This window comes from Eumetopias jubatus, unplaced genomic scaffold, assembly GCF_037043125.1.
Source record: "Eumetopias jubatus isolate StellerSeaLion01/CBP00866 unplaced genomic scaffold, mEumJub1_p1.0 scaffold_6, whole genome shotgun sequence".
Classification (NCBI taxonomy): domain Eukaryota; kingdom Metazoa; phylum Chordata; class Mammalia; order Carnivora; family Otariidae; genus Eumetopias; species Eumetopias jubatus.
In genome coordinates this window covers 99,434,695-99,458,069 of record NW_028274812.1, presented here as the reverse complement: position 1 = coordinate 99,458,069, position 23,375 = coordinate 99,434,695, and the positions used below count along the sequence as shown (strand labels likewise).

Genomic DNA, 23,375 nt, shown 5'->3' with positions numbered 1-23,375 from the left:
AGAAATCCATGTTCTTTAATGTTGTACAAAAAAGAATGGGTAGACCCAAAAGTAGATTAAACATTATCACATTTATTTATACCACTATCTAGTTCTTCATATTAACTTTACTATTCAAACGAAAGAAAATAGGTAGCAATTTAGGGATAAGAGAAAGAGATAAAAACCAAAAGATTCTTTTCGACCATGTTTAGCCTACATTGTGTCTACACCACGTGCTCACAGAGATGGCTTCTTTTTACTTCGCTGTACAGGAATTCTGTTGTATATAAAACTGAACCTGCTCAGAAGCTGAGGGACACTAGAAATGATGGGTCCATCTCCTGGTGCACTGTCATACAATTTAAACAACGGTACAGCTACCAGCTTGTAATTTTTAGGGACTGCAAACAAGGCAGTGTATGGTATGATAAGGACGGATGCATGTCATCATACATTTGTCAAAACCCACAGAATGTACAACTCAAAGAGTGAACCCTAATGTAAACTAAGCCTAACTTCCTTAAATAAGGGTTCTGCTCCAGCCAGATGAATCTGCTCACTCTCCCAAGAAATAGCTATGTGCTTCTCACCCATCACTTAAAATATCATTGTCCTTACTCTGCCCTTCAGTCCACTCATTCTTAAAAACTGAATGAAGTTCCTTTGCCTTCAAGAAATCTTCCCATGGGAGTCTCTTCCCCACTGAACACCCAACCCCCACCTCTGTTCCACCCAATTTTGACATCATAGATACTACTGCCTTGCAATTGATTTTGTATTCTGGCTTTCTGTGGCTATTCAACTTTGATACTGTTAGATAATATTGAATAAAAATACGGCTACCTACCTATATAAACACTATAGCACATAGCAATGTTCTCGACAAAAAGAAAAAAGAACTACTGAAATCATTAGCCTGAGTTTTATATGAAAAATATAAATGAACTTAAGCTGACCTTTTCCATTGAGTCTTCTGAAACCTTGCAGGTTCGTGAAAATTAATCTCTCCCCTATACTCCTGAAGCCTTGGGAATCCCTATGTCGCAAGGACAGTATACATATGGCAAAGGAATATGGCCCCTTCCGCTTCTGTGTCCAAACAGCAATAGTGGTAACTTCAAAGAAAGTCATGGTCCCCGTTATCAAGAACTTAGATGGTTCTGTAGGTCAAGTATCAGTTTTCCTTCAATTCCAACATCCACTCTTTCCACTCACAGTCTTCTATTATTTGGTTACCCTTCAACCATTTTAAGAAATCCTACCTTCAGGACTGCCTGAAGCCCAGCTGTCTACTTAGTACTAATGAGTCCTATAGCTACAGGGGAGAGGATAGACCTTTTTGTTCTGAGCAAAACACACCTAAAACAATAAATCAACAAAAAAATTAAGAGTTGTTTGCAACATAACTGGACCTAAATGAAAACCATATGAAAAGAGAGAGGAAACTATGAATAATCGCTGCAGAAGTCTCCTGAAAGAAAACCTTTAAAAATATATAAACAAGATGTCAGCACAGTTTTCTTTGTTTTGGCACTAACATTTTATCTAGTTTGGAGAAAATATAATACTTTTGGTCAAAAGAACATAATTACGAAAAAGGAAAAAAAATGTATGCTTCCCGACTTGATTTAAAAAGTTTTTACAACCATGCATAAGGAATCCATACATAAACACCTACCACTTAAATGGATTTGTTAACTAAACATTGGGGAGGTCTTAATGATGATGGCTGCATTTGACCACAGGCTCAGAGTGTCCAGAGGCCAAGATGTTTTCTTTCCAGCAATAGGGATAGCCATAGATTTCTGAATTCTACTAACACTGAAGGTTTGTTTTTAAACTTCAGTTTAATTTTTTTTTTCATTTTTTTCAGTGCCAACGAAAGGTCCTGCAGATCCTCAGCCTGCATTGGATTGATTATTCGAGGTACTTTGGCACAATACCAATGCTGATGATGGTAATAAGAAGAGTTATCATAAATGTCAGCTATTTGTCTACCTGGCCTCCTTTCTCCTTTTTTTTCCAAGAAATCCACCATATCGTTTCTTCTTTTTCTTTTTTTTAAGATTTTCTTTTTATTTATTTGAGAGAGAGAGCAAGAGCAGGGGGAGGGAGAGTGGCAGGCAGAGGGAGAAGCAGACTCCCTGCTGAGCAAGGAGCCCAGAGTAAGGCTTCAACCCAGGACGCTGGGATCATGACCGGAGCCGAAGGCAGATGTTTAACCGACTGAGCCCCCCAGGCGCCCCTCACCACACCTTTTCTGAGAACTGCTCTACTTAACCACCATCCTAATTCTGTGTCCCAGTGAGTGCTGCTGATTATAGTCCCACAAACCCTTCACGGAAGGGTGGGCGAGGGATCCAACAGGCCTTTGTCTGTGAAAATCCTTCCCTTGGACTTCATTGTATCAGCTTTCTTGAGATGTAATTGACAAACAAATTTAGGATTTTTAAAGCGCACAATGTGCCGATTTTATCTACGTAGACGCTAGGAAAAGATTGCCCTCATGGAGTTAACTGACACATCCAACACCTCACACACTGACTTTTTGGGTGTGGGAACATTTAAGTTCTACTGTCAGCAAATTCCAGTGATCCAATACATTGCTATCAACGACAGTTGCCTGGACTTTTGAATTGAAACTAAGGAGAGAGAAAAATTTACTCTCTGGTGGTAAAGCTAGGAAAAGCCTGACAGGTCTGGGTTCACTTGTACCCTAAGGATGTAGAAAACTTTTCTTCCATAGATGCTCATGAGGTCGAAATAGAGAAATAAGAGAGGTTGGGGGAGGGCCTGCCACAATCTCCCAAATGGATTAAGAAAGGCTACTTTTACTTATTTTTACTATAACGACAATAACTAGCACGTCTTGAGGCTCACTTTGTGTTAGAAACTGGGCTAAGCACTTTATATACATTAATTGACTTAATCCTTCTAACTACTCGATTAGCCAGCCATTTTATTCTTGTATCACAGAATAAGAACGTGAGGGTCAGAAAGAGCAGTTTGCTCAAAATTACACATTTAGCTAATTGCACATTTAGAATTATTACAGTTCTGCCTTCCCTCAAAGTTTAAGCTTGTTTTCATTGTAGCATACTATTTCCATCCTATGTTCCTACCACATGTGCCTTTTCCCAGCACAGAGACAAGAGCCAATCTGAGATTAGAACCCACTCATTCACTGGACCAGACAGAATCATCTTCTTTTGGGGGCTACTCACATGATCCCGAACTCCTGCCAATAAATGAAGAAGGCTGCCAACTCTATATTCTAATATTACTTAAACAAAATTGTTATAGTAGAATAATGAAGTCTGGGTAATAAGCAAAATATAGTGGTTTTTAAAAATAAATGTAAGATTCTCATTTATTAGATGATATACCACTGAATCAAGACACTTGATAAGTTCTGATTTCTAGAAAAGACACATCCATTCAAGGTAGCAGGCATTTATTAGGCGTCTTCTTTGTGTTCTGCTGTGTACTAGGTGCTAAGTAATAGACACAATCAATAAAAAACAATATTTTCCTGCCCCTGTAGAAGCCACTTGGAAGAACAGGACATAGACACCTTAAGTAGCTTAGGATCAGTCACCAGGCAGCATATTTTTATTAACATCATAAATCAGAAAACCACATTCTATAATTCAGATGGTGAGAAAATCAGTGTGTGCTGGAGGGGAAATTAAATGTCTTGTGGAAGATGTGGTAGATTCTCAGGATAAGCAGGGAGTGTCAAGGCAAGAGGAGATTGAAGAACACTGTGCACCTCCTTATTTTACTTATCAAGTATTTAGGGAGACTCGTAAAAATAATTGTTCTGGGCACTCATGTCTGAAGTGGGAACGTATCGGAAAGGAGAACAAGAAGTATCCAAAGTACAGCCAAAGAACGTCATCACTAATTTGATACAGGAGATGGCAGAATAGATGACATCAGCGATGATGTCAGCACGGAAGGCCAGGGTCCTGGGGCAAGGCTGAGGCGAAAAATGATTTGTTGTTTAGTTCAGAGTTATTTCCTTATAAATACCAGAGTAAGTTAGTACATCACAGAAGAAACACAGACAAGAACAGGACAAAGGGACTGGATCAGGCTCTCTACACTTTCTTTCTCTAAAAAGTAAATGAGAAAAGGAATAAGAAAAAATGTGAGACCTTTCGAGGAAGGTCCTCTGTAAACCTACTCTTCCCCCCATTTCCTCTTCTCAGTAAACCAGAGCACTCCTCACCCAGTTGCCCAGGTTAAAAGTTTTATGATAATCCCTGATTCTTCTCTTTTTCTTCTACCCAGCCCATCAGCCCCTCATGTTTCCTCTGTCTTCAATATGTACCTCACCATTCCGTGCTCCTCCTTCACTACCATCCTAATCTGGCCACCCCAGCATGTGTCACTTGTAATGTTAGTTCACTGTCCTAACAGTCTCTCTGCTTCTACCCTTGTCCCGAGCAACAGTCAACTCTTCCCACAGCATGAACCAGATTACAACATGAATTGGACCCTGTCCCTGCCCTGTTTAAAATCTTGCAATAACCAGGATAAAACCTAAAACCTTTACATAGGATTGATTAAGTAGCCACTTAACTTCAAAGAACACATGGTCACCCTTACATGACAGTAAGACTTCTACTTAATACTTACAATGGCTAAAAAGCCAATTTCTTTAAATCTAAGTATAAATCTCACCATAACGTCTCTTGACTTATCTGAAGTCTAAAAAATCCAATATGTTGTTCATCAGTCTCCTCCAAAGTCAACTGAAGCAGAGTGACAGTGAAGAGTAACTTAACTTAGAGATAAATTTATATTATAATGTAGAACAAAAGAAAATGATATTGTTTCAAATACCTTGCTAAGCCTTTTATCGGTGGTATGAGGAATAAGTCTAAGTTTATAAACTTAACAAGAAATTTTTCCTCTGAAGATTTCACTTCAATGTTCTTCATAAAATAAATCAATTAAACACAAATAAATTCAGTTATGTAATTCTGTTGGCAAAAATCCATAAGGAGGTCTGAGTAAAATCTGTCCCCATAACAATGCATTAGAAAGAATTATTAAACTGACTTTTAACATAAAGAAGACCATAGATCAATGTTTAAAGAAATGGTTTGAATAAGGTCTATTCTTCAGTTAATACTAGACTAATATCGATTTGCTAGATTTTATCATGTTTAGGTTATGAAGTACATCATCAGGGAATGCTGAGTGAAGGGTACATAAGAACTCTACTATTTTTGCAACTTCTTGTGAGGTTTCAATTATTTCACATTTTTTAAAAGGTAAAAAAAGGAAGCCTCTCCATAAAATGGATTCACTATGGTAATTACTTATCAGTCATATAAACTCATTAAAAACTCCTCATCAGGACTCAGACTAAGAAATTTTATTCTTAATATTTTTATTATATAGAACAGTAGAACACAAGCAATGGAATCAGACAAACCATGATTAAAAAAAAAAAAGTCAGCCCTAGAAACTCCTAGCTTTATAAACTTGGAAATTTTACTCAACTTTTCTATCCTCACTTTCTGTATCTGTGAATGCAGATCATAATACCTAACATAGCACTGAGAGATTTAAATGAGATAATGTATGTAAAATGCTTGGTAGGTGCTTGACATAGAGTAAACCCACATGATAAGAGCTCAATAAATAATAGCTAGTTACTCTAGATAGTTTTCATTCATAAAATTGAATTTCTTTTGAAAGAGCCAATTGCCCTGACTCTGAGTGAGGTTTTTAACACATTCTTTAAAGAAAAATCCATTCATATGGCTCTTGCCAAAGTCCATCTTGCTAGCCTTATCATTAAAGTTCCGTATTTATCCCTCTTTGAACTGCCTACTTCACAAATCCATATGGGTATCAGGCACTTCAAAGTCAACATGACCAAATCTGAACTCATTAATCTTTTTCCCCAAAATTCAGTCCTCTTTTAGTGAATGGCACCACCGTCTGTCTCTGCAATCCAGAAACTAAGAGAGTGCCTCACATCCAATACATCTTGCAGACTTGTATCTCCTGTCTCTACATCTGCCCACTTCTTTCCATCGGCACTTCAGCTCCTGACTACAAGTTATGCTATCTCTTGCTTGGACTTCCTAAGCAGTGTCCCTAGATGCATTTTTGACTCCTCTGTTGTCTGCATTGTACCTAGAATGATTTTTTTTTTTTTTTTTACATATAGGAATGTGATCACAAGCTCTACTTCCCATCTATACTATCTTCTTAAAAACGAAAAACAGTTACACAATGCTCCTAGAGGGTAAAAACTAAACTTGTTATATTGCCAGTGAATGTACCCTGACCACTAACTACTCCTGGGAACCGTACTGCGTTGGGCCCCTGTTCACCAGGTCAGCCAGCCTGGCCCTCCTCCAAGTCTCTCATGTTGCCCATTCTTCCCCCCACCACAGAATCACCTCTTGGGCCTCTGCTTCTCCATCATCTGTGCTGACTCTATCAACTTGGAAAGAATTAGACTGGCCCCAGTCTCTTTTCCAGGCTCCAGTTGCCCCCTCTTCCTGTCTTCTTGATCAGTGACATCATCTACTTCCTGGATGACCACCTATCATGTTCTACCTGAGTCCTAAACTACATATCTAATTGTCTTCTTGACATCTCCCCTTGGTGTCTCCAACTTAGCATGTCCCATCCGCCACCCTGACAAATCTGTTCTTTTTCCAGTCTTCCCATCTCAGTGCATGCTTCCACCATCCATCAGGTTGCTGTCAAAAAATCTGAAGCACATCCCTCTCCTCAACATTCAGCCCACTGGCATGTCCAGACAGCGCCACCTCCTCTCTCCATTCCCATTGCCTCCTCTGTAGTCCCAGCCACCATGATATTTGGCCTCAGCTGGCCTCCTAACTCATAGCCCAGCTTCTGCTTTTTTTCCCACCACTCATCATCTATATAGCAGCCAGCGTTGTTTTCAAAACATAAGTCAGAGTCTATCAACTGATCTCCGTAAACCCCTCAGTGATTTTCCCTCTGACCTCTCACACCTAAACAAGGTACCATGTGACCCGGCATCTACCATATCATACCACCCTCCCCTTTGCTCACTCTGGTCCAGCCATAGTGACCTTCTCTCTGTCTCCCACTCCCCAAAGGCCACCTGAGAGACAATGCTGGACCAGATGTCCCTCCTTCACTGAGCACGCTAACCCATTTACATCAAATAGTGGAATGCCTCCTACCATTCAGATCCTAGCTCAAATTTTTCTTCCCCAGAGAGGTCTCCCCTGTCCGTTCCGTCTAAAAGGGTACCCTGTACACTCCCCAACTATTTTTGATTGTACCACACTGTTTATTTCCTTACTAGTGCATTTTATAATGTGCAACTATGTTGTTTGTATTTCTGTATTAGCTTCTTTATTGTCTCTCTCTCCATGAAGATACAAACTCCCAGAGGACAGTGATCTCTTCAAATTTGCCTCTACATCTCCAGGGCTCACAGCCACACCTGGCACATAGTAAGTACCCAGCAGATATTTGTTGAATGATTGAATGCTGTTTGCTCTTGCTGGAGTCCTCTTTCCCCACCCCGCCCCCACTCCACTTTGCTTAATTAAGGCCCACTCATTGTTTAGTTATCACCTCTAAAATCACTCTTCAGGGAAGCCTCCATCACTGCCTCAAGATCCCACGTATTCATGTTTTCAGAGTCCTATAAAGCCTTCCTTCATAACATTTATCCCATACGTAATTTTACATTTACTTTATATTTATTTCATTAATGTCTGGGTACAGAGACGATGTCGATTTTTACTTGTTATTGTATTTCCAGACCATAACTCAATGTTTGACATAGGGTAAGAATTCACAAAAATTGTGTTGAATAAAACAATAACAATGTTCAAAGGTAATAACTACTCTATGAAGAAATTCTGTACCTAGAGAAAAGCACACCAAAGCAGTAGCCAGCTATCATTTCTCCCACAGGGATCCTTGCTGTGCTGTATGTCCTTCCAGACATTTCTCTATCCACATATATGCATACATGAATGTTATTTTAGTTTATTTACAAAACTTGGCTAATGTATACTATTAGCCTGAATGCCCACTTCTCCTCCCCTTTGTCAACATGGATTTCAATCATCTTCCCCTTTGGTAATTAAGTATTTTAAAATAGTGCTTAATTTTGTTTTAATTAACATTTATTTCAACTCTAGGAGGGAAGAACATTTTTCCATATGTTTATTAGTCAGATGTGTGTCTTCTCTTGTGGCTCATGTATTCAAATTCTTTAATGTTTATTCTTCTAGCATGTTCATCTTGTTTCCTTTTTATTCCTAAGTATTCTTTACATAAAAAAATATTAGCCCTCCATCTGTACTATCAAAAATTGCAAATATTTTCCATTTTATCATCCACCTTTGCATTTTGTAATTGGTATGCAAAAATATTAATTTTCTTAAATATTGGTTTTCTTATGTTGTCAAATCTATGACTTCTTGCTGTTATAGTTTTTGCGTTTCTTATGATGAGAGGTCTTCCCTAATTTAATATTGCATAATATTTACTTAAATGTTCTTCACATCATTTTATAGTTTTATTTTTTTACATTTTTTTAATTTACCTATAATTTTTTCAGAGTGAAGCATAATTTGAGAATCTAATTTTATAGTTTTCCAAAGCGTTTACCAATTACTCCAGCACAAGTCTGCAACTAATTTGAAATGCTAATTTATTTAAATTCTAAGTAATAATATATACCTGAGTCTACTGCTAGGCATTCTCTTCTGTTTTGGTGCCAACAGCAATAGGTAATTATTCACACTGAAGGTGTGTGTGTGTGTGTATATATATATATATTTTTTTTTAAGATTTATTTATTTATTTGAGAGAGAGGGAAAGAGAGAGTGAGCGCATGAGTGGGAGGGACAGAGGAAGAGGAAGAGAGAATCTCAAGCAGACTCTGCACTGAGCTCCAAGACAACATGGGACTTGATCCCAGGACTCTGGGACCACGACCTGAGCCGAAACCAAGAGTCAGACACTCAACTGACTGCACCACCCAGGTGCCCCAAGGTATATATTTTTCAAAAAGTAAGTGGTAATGTTGGCTATTTTCAAGTGTTTATTGTTCCAAAAGACTTAGAATTAGTGAATCAGATTTCAAATGCGTATATTTGACCTGTTATTAAAGTTGCATTAGATTTGACATCTTTAAAATATTGAGCCTTTCTGTTGATGTTATGCATCACCATTTATTCTAATATCCTTTTATGCCTCTTACTAGTGTTTTATAGTTTTGTTTCCATTCCTCCTGTAATTTTTCTTGTTTATTTCTAAATATTCTAAATTAAAATTTAAATAGGATTTTACATTAAAATATTCAAAAGCTATTAATCTGTACATTTACTGAATGAATGCAATGATGGATTTTCAGATGATTCTCTAGTTCCTAAGACAAAATATATATAATCTACAAAAAACTGACAGTTTGGATTCCTTTTAATAGCAACAACTAATGTATTTTTTTTCTTGACTCATTGGCTAAATTTTTGGCTAAATTTTGGCTAAATTGGCTAAAACTTTATTGGCTAAATTGGCTAAATACATTGGCTAAAACTTTAATACATTGGCTAAAACTTTAATAATAATATTTATTGATTATTATAATACACAGTAATTTTTAATGTCAGTTTTTCCATAAAGTACAAAGTTGCTTGTTTGAGAGGGATTTTTAATGATTTAATTTGTATTATTATTTAAAGCAGTGATTCTCAACTAATGGCTATACTACTCTATTAAGAAACACTGATTTAAAGGAATATCCTTAAAAAAATAAAATAAAGGAATATTTTTGTAGTCTTAATTTACTATTTATTCCAAGAATGCAAGCTGAATTTTATTAAATATGTTTCTGTTTTGTATCAAATTGATCACGTTCTTAGTCTTTATATATATTGCTTCGATAAATTACATTAAGGAATTATTTTAAACCATCCTTCTTTACTTGAATAAATCACACTCAACCATGATTTTTTTTCCTAACAAATTACTGGATTTCATATGTTACTGTTTTACTTAGGATTTTTTTTTTTGCATCTTATTTACATTTAGGTGTTGCCCCAGTTTTCTTTTTTTGAATTACCTTTAGCAGCTGTTTTAAAAATTATTTTATGAGAATAAATAAAAATAATAAATAAATAAAAAGTATTTTATGCTTGCTTCCTAAAATTAATTCAAAAGTTTCACATATTTTCTTATGCTATGGAACAGATTATACAACATAAAAAGTGTCTGATATTTGAATGATTGAAAGAATATGCCATCAATTTATTTGAGCCAAATTTATTCTTGGGAACAAATCTTTGATAACTGCATGTCTTTTGCTATTAGTGGTTTTTTCAGTTATATTCTTCTTTAACCAATTATGATAATTTATATTCCTATATATAATTTATTTTTGTAATTTCAGAATGGCACTCTATAGATATATACATTTTATTATAATTCTAATCTCTTTGGTATCTGTTACATTTGAATTCTCATTTCTGAGTTTACATATTATTTTCTTTGTATAATTAATGTCATTAAAGATTAAACCATTATCTCTAAACAAATTTCAAAGTCTACTAATTTCCCACTTTCTAATTCACCAATTTCTGCCTTTATCTTACACAAATTAATTTCATTAGACTTATTGGATATTTTGTTTCTGGTTTCTCAAATTGACAGCTTAGTTTGTTTATTTTTGTATTTTATTATTCAGCAATGAAACCATTTAATGTGATGACATGTTGGCCACAACTCATGTAATACTATTATTGCTATTTTGCTAGCATTCTACTGCTGGAGTTTTCATTTCCTCTCTGATACAAAAGTTATTTAAAAGAAAGTTTCTTTTTTCTTTTCTGCTCTTTTATCTTGCAAGAGATTAAGATTACTGGTTAAGAGGTTTCTACCTTTACATTTATTTTATTGTGATCATATTCTACACCATTTCTGTTTACTAAAATTTGTTAAGGTTTTAATTATATTTATATTCTGGGGTAAATTATATTTATATATTTTGTATACATAAATTAAATTGCCTTTATTACATTATTCAGATTTCTTTGTGTTTCCTTTATAATTTTTAACTTAGTTTAAAACTTAAAAACTGAAAGAGAGGGTCATCTGGGTGGCTCAGTCAGTTGAGCATCCAACTCTTGATTTTGGCTCAGGTCATGATCTCAGGGTCCTGGGATCAAGCCCCACGCTTAGGATTCTCTCTCTCTCCCTCTCCCCCTCTGCCTTCCCCCACCTTGTGGCTTTCGCTCTCTCAAAAAAAAAAGAACTGAAAGAGGTAAGTAAATGTCTTCCATTACCATTTTTGTTTCTGTCAATTTCCTCATTTTTTTTGAGATCTACTTTATATATTTCATTATGTTATCTGGTATAAAACTTTCCTGACTATCGGGGTCTCCCTGGAGACTGAAGTCTTTATTAATATAAAATATATTTATTTTACACATTTAAGTTTTTCTTTTCTTATAATTTTGAGTCTCTTGTTTTTGTTTCTATTTCAATAATTCATTTTATCTAATATTTAAATAATTTTTTTCTATATTGGTTTTATTTTCCTCTAGTAAAAAATGTTGTGATTACATGTTGATTTATTACCCAATTTTTTCCTATGTGGGATCATTTTTAACAATCATATTTTCTTTAATTTTTTTAAGAAAAGTATCTTTTTTATTTTTTTATTTTTATTATTTTTTATTATGTCCAATTAGCCAACAGGCAGTACATCATCAGTTTTTGATGTAGTGCTCAACGATTCATTAGTTGGGTATTTTCTTTTTATAACTGGAAGATTTATTCTTACTTTCTTACTTCTGTTGTTTCTTTATACCATTTTTGTTGCTTTAATTCTCTTACTATTTAATTTTCTTCTCTTTTTGTATTTTACTACTTATTTTATGGTTTCTTTCATTCTCTTTTCTCTTTGGTGATTTGGAAGGGATATACCCTATTTTAAATTCTGCTAGAACAGACTGACTCATATTTACTTCATATGGCATTCATGTCCCATTGTCAGTTTCCTATGGCCACAGTCTCAGGTTGTAAACCCGGAGTTTTATCTGAGAATTATGACCTGTGATGGTTAGTTTATGTGTCAACTTAGCTAGGCTGTAGTGCCCAGTTATCCTATCAAATGCTAATGTAGGTGTTTCTTCAAAGGCGTTCTGTAAATGCCATTAACATCTACAATGAATTGACCTTAAGTAAAGATTACCCTCAATAATGTGGGTGGGCTTCAGCAATCAGTTGGAAGACCTTAAAAGCAAAATCAAAGTTTCCCTGAAGAAAAAGAAATTCTGCCTCAAGACAAAGTTCAAGACTTTGCAGACTCCCAACCTGCCCTACAAATTTTGAACTTACCAGTCCTCCTAAGAATATAAGCCAATTCCTTGAAATACATCTCTTTATATATACTATTATATATACTACATATTATACATATGCATACACACAAAATCTATGGATTATATATATTTATATAAACAGAACCCTGACTAATACATTAACTTTTCACATTTTATGTAGTTTCTTTTACAAGAATAATTAGACTTTGTCTTATTTTAACAGCCATATTTACAGTATTATATTTAACTTACTCCAGTGCTTAACTTTAAAATAGACACTTTATTTGCCTTTACAGTATTCCTGAATTTTATTCATGAATTTTAAATCTGTTTAAGCTCTTTATCAGAACACTTTTTTGCTTTTTTTTTCAGTTCTTATTGAACTTTTTTGCTTTTTTGCTTTCACATGTAAACAGCAATTTTAGCAGGGTGTCCAATTCTTTGATTGAAATCCCTAAACATGTGTATATTTTTCACCACTAAACATGTATATATTTTTCCCCAAACTGTATATATTTTACACCACTATCTACCTATACTTAATGGTGTAGAGAATTTTAAGGTTAAGAAGCTTTATGTTCCCTTCTGTTTTTCTTTTATTTTGTTCACCACTTTTTCTTGTACTGTGAGGGTATGTAGCAATCATAATTCTCGGCATTGGTCTCTTCAAATTCAGTGCAAGTACTCTCAGGTTTGCTATGTGTATTTTAGGTGGAGTTTTCATTATTCTTTCTGTTGTAATTACTCTGGGCTCTTATTAAAAACAAACAATTACCCATATGTACTTTGCATTCTCTGTTCTCTATTTCTAATACTTTCTCTTTTATGGATTTTTATCTCCTGACCTTGTCTTCCGCATTCAGGTAGATTCCATCAGTTTGCTCTTCATGGTGCCTGTTCACTTTGAGGCAGTGGCAATTTCATTCTTCACCACCTCCAGTGCATTACTAACTTCTGTTATTGCATTTTAAATTCCAGAAGACTCTTCATATGCTTCATCTCACTCCTATTTTATTTCTGTCTCTTCACCAGCTATCATCTCAACTCAGAAAATCACGATGTCACTTTACATTTTATCTATTATGTCACAGAATCCATATTTTTAGAGATTTATTGATAGCCGTAAACATGTATTATCTAACCTTTACTCCCTAAATAAATGATAGATTCCTCTGCCTTTGGTTTGTTTTCTTCTTCTACTATTATGTTGCAGAGTTTTTTTTAAAATTCCTTCTAGTCCCTTATTTTACCATTTATTCATCCTTGAGTTTTGAGTCTTAATCTAAAATTTAATTTCATATTGTAACAAAACCTGAATCATCAGCAAACTAAACAAGCAAATATATCCCTAACTTACTCTCATGTCTTACCTCTCATTGCCCGAGGCGATGTCAGCTGCAAGACGGGTCCAGGATTTCTTAGGACAAGCACCATGAAGCTGGACTTTCCCATATACCCCTGAAAGGAAAAGGAGCATCAGTTGGATAAGAAATTTTCAGAGGAATTAGGGCCACCTAAGTAAAACTCACTAGAGAACTTATTGTGCAAGATACGTGATATGGAAACTATATATGAAGATGTCTACCTTATCAAAGAATATTTAAGTTCTCTATTTTCAGCAGGTTGAATATATATCATGTGGCTACAGAACGTACTCTCGTTCTCTTAAAAGCTATAGAGAAATTAATGCTACACCACATCTAGTAATCTAAAAGTTGGGAAATAGACCGTTCCAATGACTAACTAGTTAAATTCTACCATTAAGTGACTCCAAACCATTTGTAATTCTGTTGGAAGTTAACTGGTTTTGATATTTTATGTTATAGGCTTCACTTTCCAAAAGGCAAGGGTAATTTTATTCCCCGAGGAAAGAGATTTGGTGCTATTAGCTTTGTTTTCAGTGGTTGGACCTCATATTTTTTTGTATTACAGATATCAAAGGACAGATCTCTAGCTCCTTTGTTTCAAAATATAATTTATTTCAGACTCATAAATTAAAGTCGTACCAGGGACATGCTTGATGCAGTCCAGTTTTATTCCTTCAGGTCTTTCCTCTTACATGTTTTATTGCCACTTAAAATCACATGAAGCACAATTCTTCATATTCCAGTGGTCTCAAAATGTTTTAAGCATGAACCCAAGCAGTAACAAAATTATGACTGTGCACCCCTAATGCATGTGTATCTATTTATTTTTAGAAAAACATACATATATATGAATATATGCACATATGTTTGAATAGAGTTCTAATATTTTCTTCCTGAACCCAGATGTATTGTCTGCATACTCCTGGATTACCGCACGCCATGTTTTGCAAATCACTAATCTTGAAATCTAAAGATTTCACAATTTTTAGCAGAAAACATATGAATAGAAGAACCAAACACCACCCATAAGGTACAAATACTATGCCTTGGGTTTTAATCCAATGTGAACAAAAAATAAGTCTCAATCAATTAGAACCTAACCAACTGTTTATGTCACTACCTATTTTTCTTCCATACTCTAATTCAGAAAAAAGTCATAAAACTTAAATCAGGATTAATGGAAATGTAAGAAACATTCTCACTTTCAGGACATGTCCTGGAATAATCAATCTTTCATAACAATAGTCATACATATATGACTATATACATATGTATACATTTCATATGATATCATCATCATCATCATCATCTTTAAAAAATTCCATCTTCTTTACTATTGGCTAGGTAACCTAGGAAGGGGAGGTATGTGAAGTAATTTAGAGAAATTTCCAACAACACAGATTTTAGCATAAACTAGTTAGTTTCCTTAAATTTGAGTTATGCAGAAAATCCGAGTGACCAGACAAGCAGATTTCTTGATCATTTTCAATCATCAAAGATCTACTGTAAAATTACACCATTTAGTTATTTCCAGATTGTAATACTTAAAGAAATTAAGATCTGTCATTTACTTATAATGTCACAAAATTTTAAGCATGCAGTGAAATAAATATATCATTCTTTATTCAATTTAATACCAGAGAAAATTTTTAAAACACTAGCTTCGCTGCATGGTTGGAGTCGAGGATTAAGACAGGCATCCTTGCATACTCCCAAAACAAAGTTTAATCCAACGGGGTGCTGCAAAAAACGGAGTGGACACCACAGGCAAAAATAAATTGAATGTTCCTATTATCCATTTAGTTTGTCAACTTGAAAAAAGTAAAAATATTCTTGAACCTCATATTCTTAAAAAGATAAAAGCATGGATGAAAAATCCTTTGGAAACAATAAAGCCCTGTCAAAGTACAGTACTATCTGGCAATGGCTAAACATGAAGAAACTAGGTATCAAACTTCACACCATCCTAACATGATTGCTTCCATTTTACTGGGTTGCTGAGATCTTAGAAAATTAGTAATGCCATTGAAAGAAAGTGAGAAAATGCTAGAATAAACAGCCTCTTATACCTATCCCTTAAAATGGAGTTAGTGTGGCTCTCACATCCTGGTTGGTGCAAGGCTGGTCCCAGCTTCTGTGCTCTTACACAGGTCAATTTTAAAAGAGGATTTGGTGCTGTGACAGCATCAAGTGAAGAAACTGTCAACAGTAAATGTTTCTTAATAATCTATAGATCTATCAATTAAAAAATATCTCAACAACCAAATAGTATTTACAGTTGATAACAGACTCCTTAGTCCAGGAGGACCAATCTGGATATAAATCTGGATATAAATCTAAGCTCTGACACTAGAAAGCTGTGTGGCCTTCTGCATATCGTTCATCATCTCGAAGTCTTATTTTTGACAACTGTGAAATGGACACTGTTACAGGAGACCTGGTAAGTGAAATAATAAATATAAATTATCTAGAAGAGTGCCTGGAATTTAGTAGATGTTCTATGGATGGTACTTCTATATCAGAAACACACACATTTCATTTCATTTTTAATAAAAAACTATATTATACTCTTACCAATTGTTCCTGGATCAATACGAATTCCATTGAAACGGTCACAGAAAACTCCCTCTGAGGCTCTAAGGAGAATCAGAAGCTTTTGTTCTTTTTCTAAGGGATTTTCCAAAGTACCTGTTTACAAAGAAAAGTATATTGTTTAAGTAAATTTGAAATTAAAAGAGAGAGGAGGGAATCATGATGTAATTTAGAGAATGCAAAGTAGATGCTATCAGGTAGGCTATATGGACAAGAGCCAATGGTCACATAGATAAAATAAGAAACAGGAAAAAAACGGGATGTAGTAAACTTCTCAGAGGTAGACCGGATTACTGCTCAGCAAATATTCACCGTTCTTTCCCCATTAGGAGGGTATACGTTCCTGATTACTAAAATTTAGCCTGGTCATGTGATTTGTTTTGGCCAATGAAATTTGGGTAGAAGTGATAGTAATACCAGTTCTGAGTTGATGCTTTCAAATACTTTGCCAGTTTTCACCAGATCATCGGCAATTATGTTCTGTGTTATGAAAGGAGAATTCTTTAAATAACACCTAGTGCCTGAATGAAGAGACATACACAGCACACCTGAATAGTACACGGAACTGACGCTAGCATAAATATTTGTGGTTGTAAACCACTGAGCTTTGGGGCGGGTATTTGTTACACACTATTACAGCAAAACCTGGCTGATACACTGTCTGTGGCTGGATCTCCAAATTGCTTTACGTGCATTTTTGCATTTAATCTTCACAGCAAACCTGAGAAGTAAGCATGATTCTTATCTCAGTTTTAAATATCCATATATAACAAAGCTTAGAGGTTAAGGGACTCGTCCAAAATTCTCCAACTATTATGTAAGCGTCTGCATTTGAACAATGGTGAATTTGAATAATTTATGGCAAGCGATTTATTAAACAAGTACTAGGTTCTTTTCTAAGCCTAAATTATTTTAGCAGCATAAGGAGATAATCCGTTCAGGCTACGAAGGTCAGCATCGCTTTTGACTTCTGACTTCATTCCACTGATGCAAACAGAGGAGTTTGGTCACTTTTACAGGATGCAAACTGTCTGGGGAATTCTGCTGGAAGAGTGTTCGTATCGACCTAACAAAGGGGTTATTTTCTGCAGAACATACATCTTAAGACACAGAAAGTATTACAAAGATTTCGTTTTTCAAGAAGCAACTAGTGTGAAGATAGTCCCCAAACTCTACACTGGATCAAACAGGTTGACAAAGAACATTTGTTAGCAAATGAGACTTTCCAGTTTAGAAATTCCTGAAAACATAACTAAAACTGAGGTTGCCAAATACAGTGTGAAGTCACTGGTAAACTCAAAATTGCCTGGCTGTCATTTTGGTTAAGTGGTCTTTCAGGGGGTATAAAATTATTCTCCTCAGCCAGCATTCCATATATATACCTGGTCAGCCAAAAGGTTCCCATGTGAGTTGTGAGTTTACAGCTTGTTACATCTTTATAGTCTAGCCTTGGCAGCCATTAGTCCATGAGGCCCTGTTGGAAGTAAGCCTCCCAGAGGTAAGGAAATCTGCCTGGAGCCATACAGCAGGCCAGTGGGCGAGGATCAACCCCACAGCCTGTGTATTCCCAATGAATTGCTCAAGTCTGCTGTTACTCCACAGAGGCAGTGCCAATCCTCAGCTGAGTGACTAATGCAGCCTCTCGGCCCAAACAAAGATGTGCTAGAGCAGAAAGAAGAAAAGCAGGGGAGGAGGAGAATGTTAAGAAAAAGTGTGTGTGGTGTAGCTCTTATCTGGCAGCTTTAAGTCTGTCCAGTAAGCCGTTTTCCAACTGTGATTTCATTTATTTCACGGAGGGTAGTTTAGATTGTTGGGGGGGGAGGGGGAATGGCCTAGCACTAAACAGATACCAGAGAGAAAAAAGTAGAACAGTTTTTGCCCTAGAGAAACGTATGCAGAGTCCCACAAAGAGAGTTCAGCGTTCCTCTAAAATCAGAGATTAAATCAATTATGCAACCCCAAACTGCAGCACATGTGAGCTTTCGCAGAAAGTCTGGGCAAAATTAGTCTCTGCCGTGATAATTTGGTATCTGAAATTGACCAGAGTTTGATTTTTTTGTGTGTGTGATGTGGGGGAAGGGGACGATAGAGGATAGGGACTGGGTAGAAAGAAGACAAGAATGACCTAAGAGGAAAAAAAAAATATGCTATTTTCACATTAAAATGCAGTACCTCTTGAATTTGTAAAAGCTGGTGAATGGGAAGCCCTGAAGGCCAGGCTCCTCTTTTATTCTCAAATCTAGCAATCAAAGAGAGGTGAGGGCTCCCACCAGCTTGGGCTTTGTCCCTAAATGACAGTGGCCACCTCTGAGAGAAAGCTCTCAAGATAATGCAGTTCCTCTCTGGGTTTCCTTTTCCCAGCTTCTTCAACCTGCTCTAAACTGTAGCAAAAGGCGTTTTTCAACCTGGATGAAATTAGATACCCGTGCTGGGGGGAAATCATTATTGCTGTGCTGCAGACATGATGGCTGTTTTTGCATTCATGAACTCATTTCCTTCAATTCTTCCAACCCTCTGATGGATTACTGTTGAGTTCTCAAGAAGGAACTGAGACAAAGAGAGGTTAGGTAACTTGCCAGAAATTACACAGCTAACAAGTGGTGAGCCTCGGCTTAGACTTAATAGGCACCATCCTAGGACATGTGGACATAGGGGAACAGGAAAGAAGTAAAGAGAGGTTGCCATTACTTAGTGTGATGGTGGGCAACAGAGGGGAAACAGAATATGTTCCAGATGCTAAAATCACCTGGGGAGATGGAAGAAATAAGTTCTGGTATACAAAAGATAGCTGTTATAATGATTTGAGGAATATGGTACAAATGGATTCCATGAACTTCAAAGGTAAGAGACAGGGAAAAGAAACTTACATTATTTTATTAACTAAAGCTCTTTGATGGAATCAAGTATAAACCTGGTTTACACTTAAGCCCACTCTCTCTACATGACTCCCCACACCTTGTACCTAAGCCAACACACACTGACTGACTTACCAGTCCCCTCCATGCTCTCCCCTCTGCACATGAGCGTCCCCGGGCTTTAATATCCCCACCGTTGTCCTGTCTAATTCCTAATCATCCCTCAAAGCTTGGCTCCACTGTAATTTATTTCTAACAGCCTTCTATGATTTTGAATTAGATGCCCTCTTTTGTGCATAAAAATGTCCACCCCCGGGGCGCCTGGGTGGCTCAGTCATTAAGCATCTGCCTTCGGCTCAGGTCATGATCCCAGGGTCCTGGGTTGGAGCCCTGCTTTGGGTTCCTTGCTCAGCGGGTAGTCTGCTTCTCCCACTCCCACTCCCCCTGCTCGTGTTCCCTCTCTCACTGTGTCTCTATCTGTCAGATAAATAAATAAAATCTTAAAAAAAAAAAAAGTCCATACCCCTTGCTACAGTAATTCTCCCCCAAGGAGCTTGTCCTGAAGAAATAGTATGGAATAGGGACAAAGATGAATGCCCCGAGGTCTTCACTACAGTTTTATCTATTTATAGTTTCAAGCAATTGAAAATACTTTGAAATAACAAATGATTGGAAACCACTTTGTCCATCTAGATCCCTTCCTCCACCCCCACCCCACCCACCCCCCCGCAGTTTCCTTGACATGCTCAAAAGCTGAGTCACCTAAGCCCAAAGGCAGGTCTGATGCCACCTCTTTTGGGATCTTTCCTTGTCAGTTAAGACTGAGTTAAGTGACCCCCTATGGGCTGTCACAGCATACCATGGCTTATCTCAGTACTTCTAAACTGTGCCCAAAGTACCTTCTCCCTGATGGTCTCCTTCTCTTTACAGAGAGTTAATCGAGAGACAAGACTGTACTGCCAACAGAGTTCATTTATATTTTATCACAGAATTGGTGAACCAGTTATTTTTACCAATCTTCTTGCTTGCAGAAAACAATTAGAAATAAAGAGGAATACTCCAGAGTAAAAAAGACCCATTTCACCAATATTAGAATAATCTTAAGCATCTATGTGCCTAGCATCATAGCTGCAAAATAAAATAAAGCAAAAATTGACAGAATTACAAAGAAAATAGATGTATTTATAACAACAGCGGAAAATCAAACATAACTCACAGAATAAACAACAAGCAGTGAGCATATAGCGGTTTTGAATAATATGATTGCCAAATCTAACAATAGAGATGAAAAACTGAACTCATGAAGAACATGTATCATTTTCAGACATGCACAAGAGAGTCACATATATTGATCCTATGGTGACTGTAAAGTAAGTTTAACAAATTTAAAAGGATTGGAATCATATAGCACGTGCTTGCTGACCACAGTTCAATCAAAATATACAATTCATATTGAGAAAGGTTTATAAAATGGTCTATATTGAAATAAAGATTTTCCAATTATCTAGAGATACCATTAAGAGAGTGAAGAAACAAGCCAGAGAGTGGGCAAAGACATTTGCAATAATATAACCAACAAAAGGTATGTTCTACAATATATAAATGACTCCAATAAATCAATATAAAACAGATAATACATCATTTAAAAAAGGGCAAGAGAACATCTACTGCACAAAACAAGATATCAAATAGACAATAAAAAAATTTTAAAGTGCTCAATCATGTTAGAAATGAGAGAAATGCAAATTAAACAATAATGAGATTTCACTACATACCTGCTAGAATGGACTTCTGTTTAATTTAGCTGGGTACTTTTTTATTTCATAAACTTTTCTGTATATGCATATCATATTTCATAACCAGTGAAACTTTATTTATTATTATGTTTCAAGGACACTCATCAATAAGTATTTGTTGATCAAGAGAATGGAAACTGACCAAAATTCTATTTGTTTCACTGCTTCTCCATGCCATTAATATTTTTCAGCTTTATTGAGATATAATTGATATGCAAAAAAACCACATATATTTAATGTATACTGATTTAAGTTTTGACATATCTTCTTTTCAGTAAATCCAAAGCAACAAATTGTGTTTCTAAATAATTTGTATTTCTGTCCACATAAACCTTGAAGTTCCATGAAATATCATGATTGCACATGAAAGAAATTACCCCCCCCAAAATCAATTTTGCACATTTTCTTTTGTCCTCTGAAATAGGTTATATGGTGATGACTTTAGAAGTTGAGCTTCTAACTGGAGCATAACTACTTTTCTCATGTCCTGCTATAGCTATTTTCTTCAGAGCAGAGCCTCTAGAACATTCTTTTTTTTTTTTTTAAAGATTTTATTTTTTTGACAGAGAGACAGCAAAAGAGGGAACACAAGCAGGGGGAGTGGGGGAGGGAGAAGCAGGTTTCCCAGGGAGTCCGATGTGGGGCTTGATCCCGGGACCCTGGGATCATGACCCGAGCCGAAGGCAGACGCTTAACGACTGAGCCACCCAGGCGCCCCGCCTCTAGAACATTCCTACTATCAGACCCAAACTGACAAATGGTGCTAAACCAATTAAATTGTGAAGCAGATTTTATTATGAATTAGCTTTTAATTCCTAGTGTCCATTTGAACCACCTATTCCTAAAACACTCCTCTCCTGTAGAATCAAACCTGGATAAAAAAAAAAAATGCAGGAGAGAGGGACTCTCAGTCCAATGAAATAATGATTGGTCATAAGAATAACCAGTAGGCACAATCAAATGATAATCTCTAACCCCCCTGAGAGTGATTTTATTAGGCTGACAAATTTTTATCATTGATGAGGTCTATCATTTTGTCCAACAATTGATAGAATATTAAGATAAAAGTTAATACATAATTTACTCATTCACATACTGGCAAAATGTATAAAAATCCTTAAACCTTTATAAACAAGGGTGAGCTTATTCACTTCTGTAAACCTTGGTTTCTGCAACTAGAAAATAGGCACGATAATAGCATATGTTTATTGAGAGTTTAAAGATGTACTGCATGTTAGTGATACATTGGTCCAGTGTCTACATATAATATAGAATGTTTGAAATGCTTTTAAAAATGTTGGCTCTTAGTAGTAATAATAGTAAAAAGTAGTAGTAGTAACAATGGAGAAATGACACATTTTAAAATTAACCTTTAAATTGAGAAATTGAGAAAAAGAAGGCAAGCCCTTCCCAACTAGTAATGTTCTGTTTCTACAGTGCTAGAAACTAGACATTTCAATGGTAAAAATATTAGGTGATTACTTATTTGAATGTCCGGCCCAAGGAACTGCAGAAAATACAATTAAATTTATCTTAAACTCATACACTCTGGTAAGAGGTTGCTAAACAAGGAAACAAATTACTCATTCATTCATTTAATCACCTGTTTACTTAATTTAGTTTTTCCATGCAAAAAATAATTAAATAATACTTAACAGTTATTTTATTTATTACATAATTCACTATTTAAATAATTTAAAAATAATAAATTTCTAAGGAATCTTATGTTATTGTAACAGAAGTTCAAATATCCAAAATATAGTTTGGGGAACACCGGCTTACAAAATATTAAAATATTAAAGGAAGGATGTTACTGTTTAGTAGAGACTGATAGCCTGACAAAACAGAAGAATCATTTCTTGTGTTAGTGTTTTGCTTTAAAATACATATATATTTAAGTATAAAGTGATGTTTAGCTGTCAGAGAACTAATACCCATCTGCAAATAAAGAGATATTTCGGTGCTTAATTTCATTTTGAGATACGTATTAAACATTGGCTGCCAGTTTGCTTCAAGACTCACAGAAATGGAGTTTAGTGTTTTCCTGAACCTGTAAAGAATAAAGCTTTTATGCTTTTGTCTTAGAGTTAAATAACTACAATAATTAAAAGTAACATCCCTTTTGTGTCTCTTTTTTATTTCATCAGCTAACACGTAGTTTAATTAGAGAACTGTCACTGTAAACAGAAACTGATTTGTTGACTGATGATTCATATCAACTAATTTATAAATGATCCATTTTGCAGGTATCTAGGTATACTTATAGTCACATTAAATGTGTGATTATTTGTATTATTTTCTAATCATAGTTAAACTTGAAAGAGGAGATATATATATATATATTTTTAACTTAATATGTTATTTTTAAACATCACTACAAGATTCTCTCTGGCTACTCAATGACTCTAACTA

At 35.6% G+C, this 23,375-nt stretch overlaps 1 protein-coding gene across 1 annotated transcript in view; it reads right to left on the bottom strand.

Moving 5' to 3' along the window:
* PKHD1 (PKHD1 ciliary IPT domain containing fibrocystin/polyductin) overlaps positions 1–23,375 on the bottom strand; it is a 465,684-nt gene that overhangs the window by 132,249 nt on the left and 310,060 nt on the right. Inside the window, 2 exon segments of the mRNA XM_028097676.2 lie at positions 13,724–13,811; positions 16,295–16,408. Of these exon segments, the coding sequence (XP_027953477.2) occupies positions 13,724–13,811; positions 16,295–16,408 (202 nt within the window).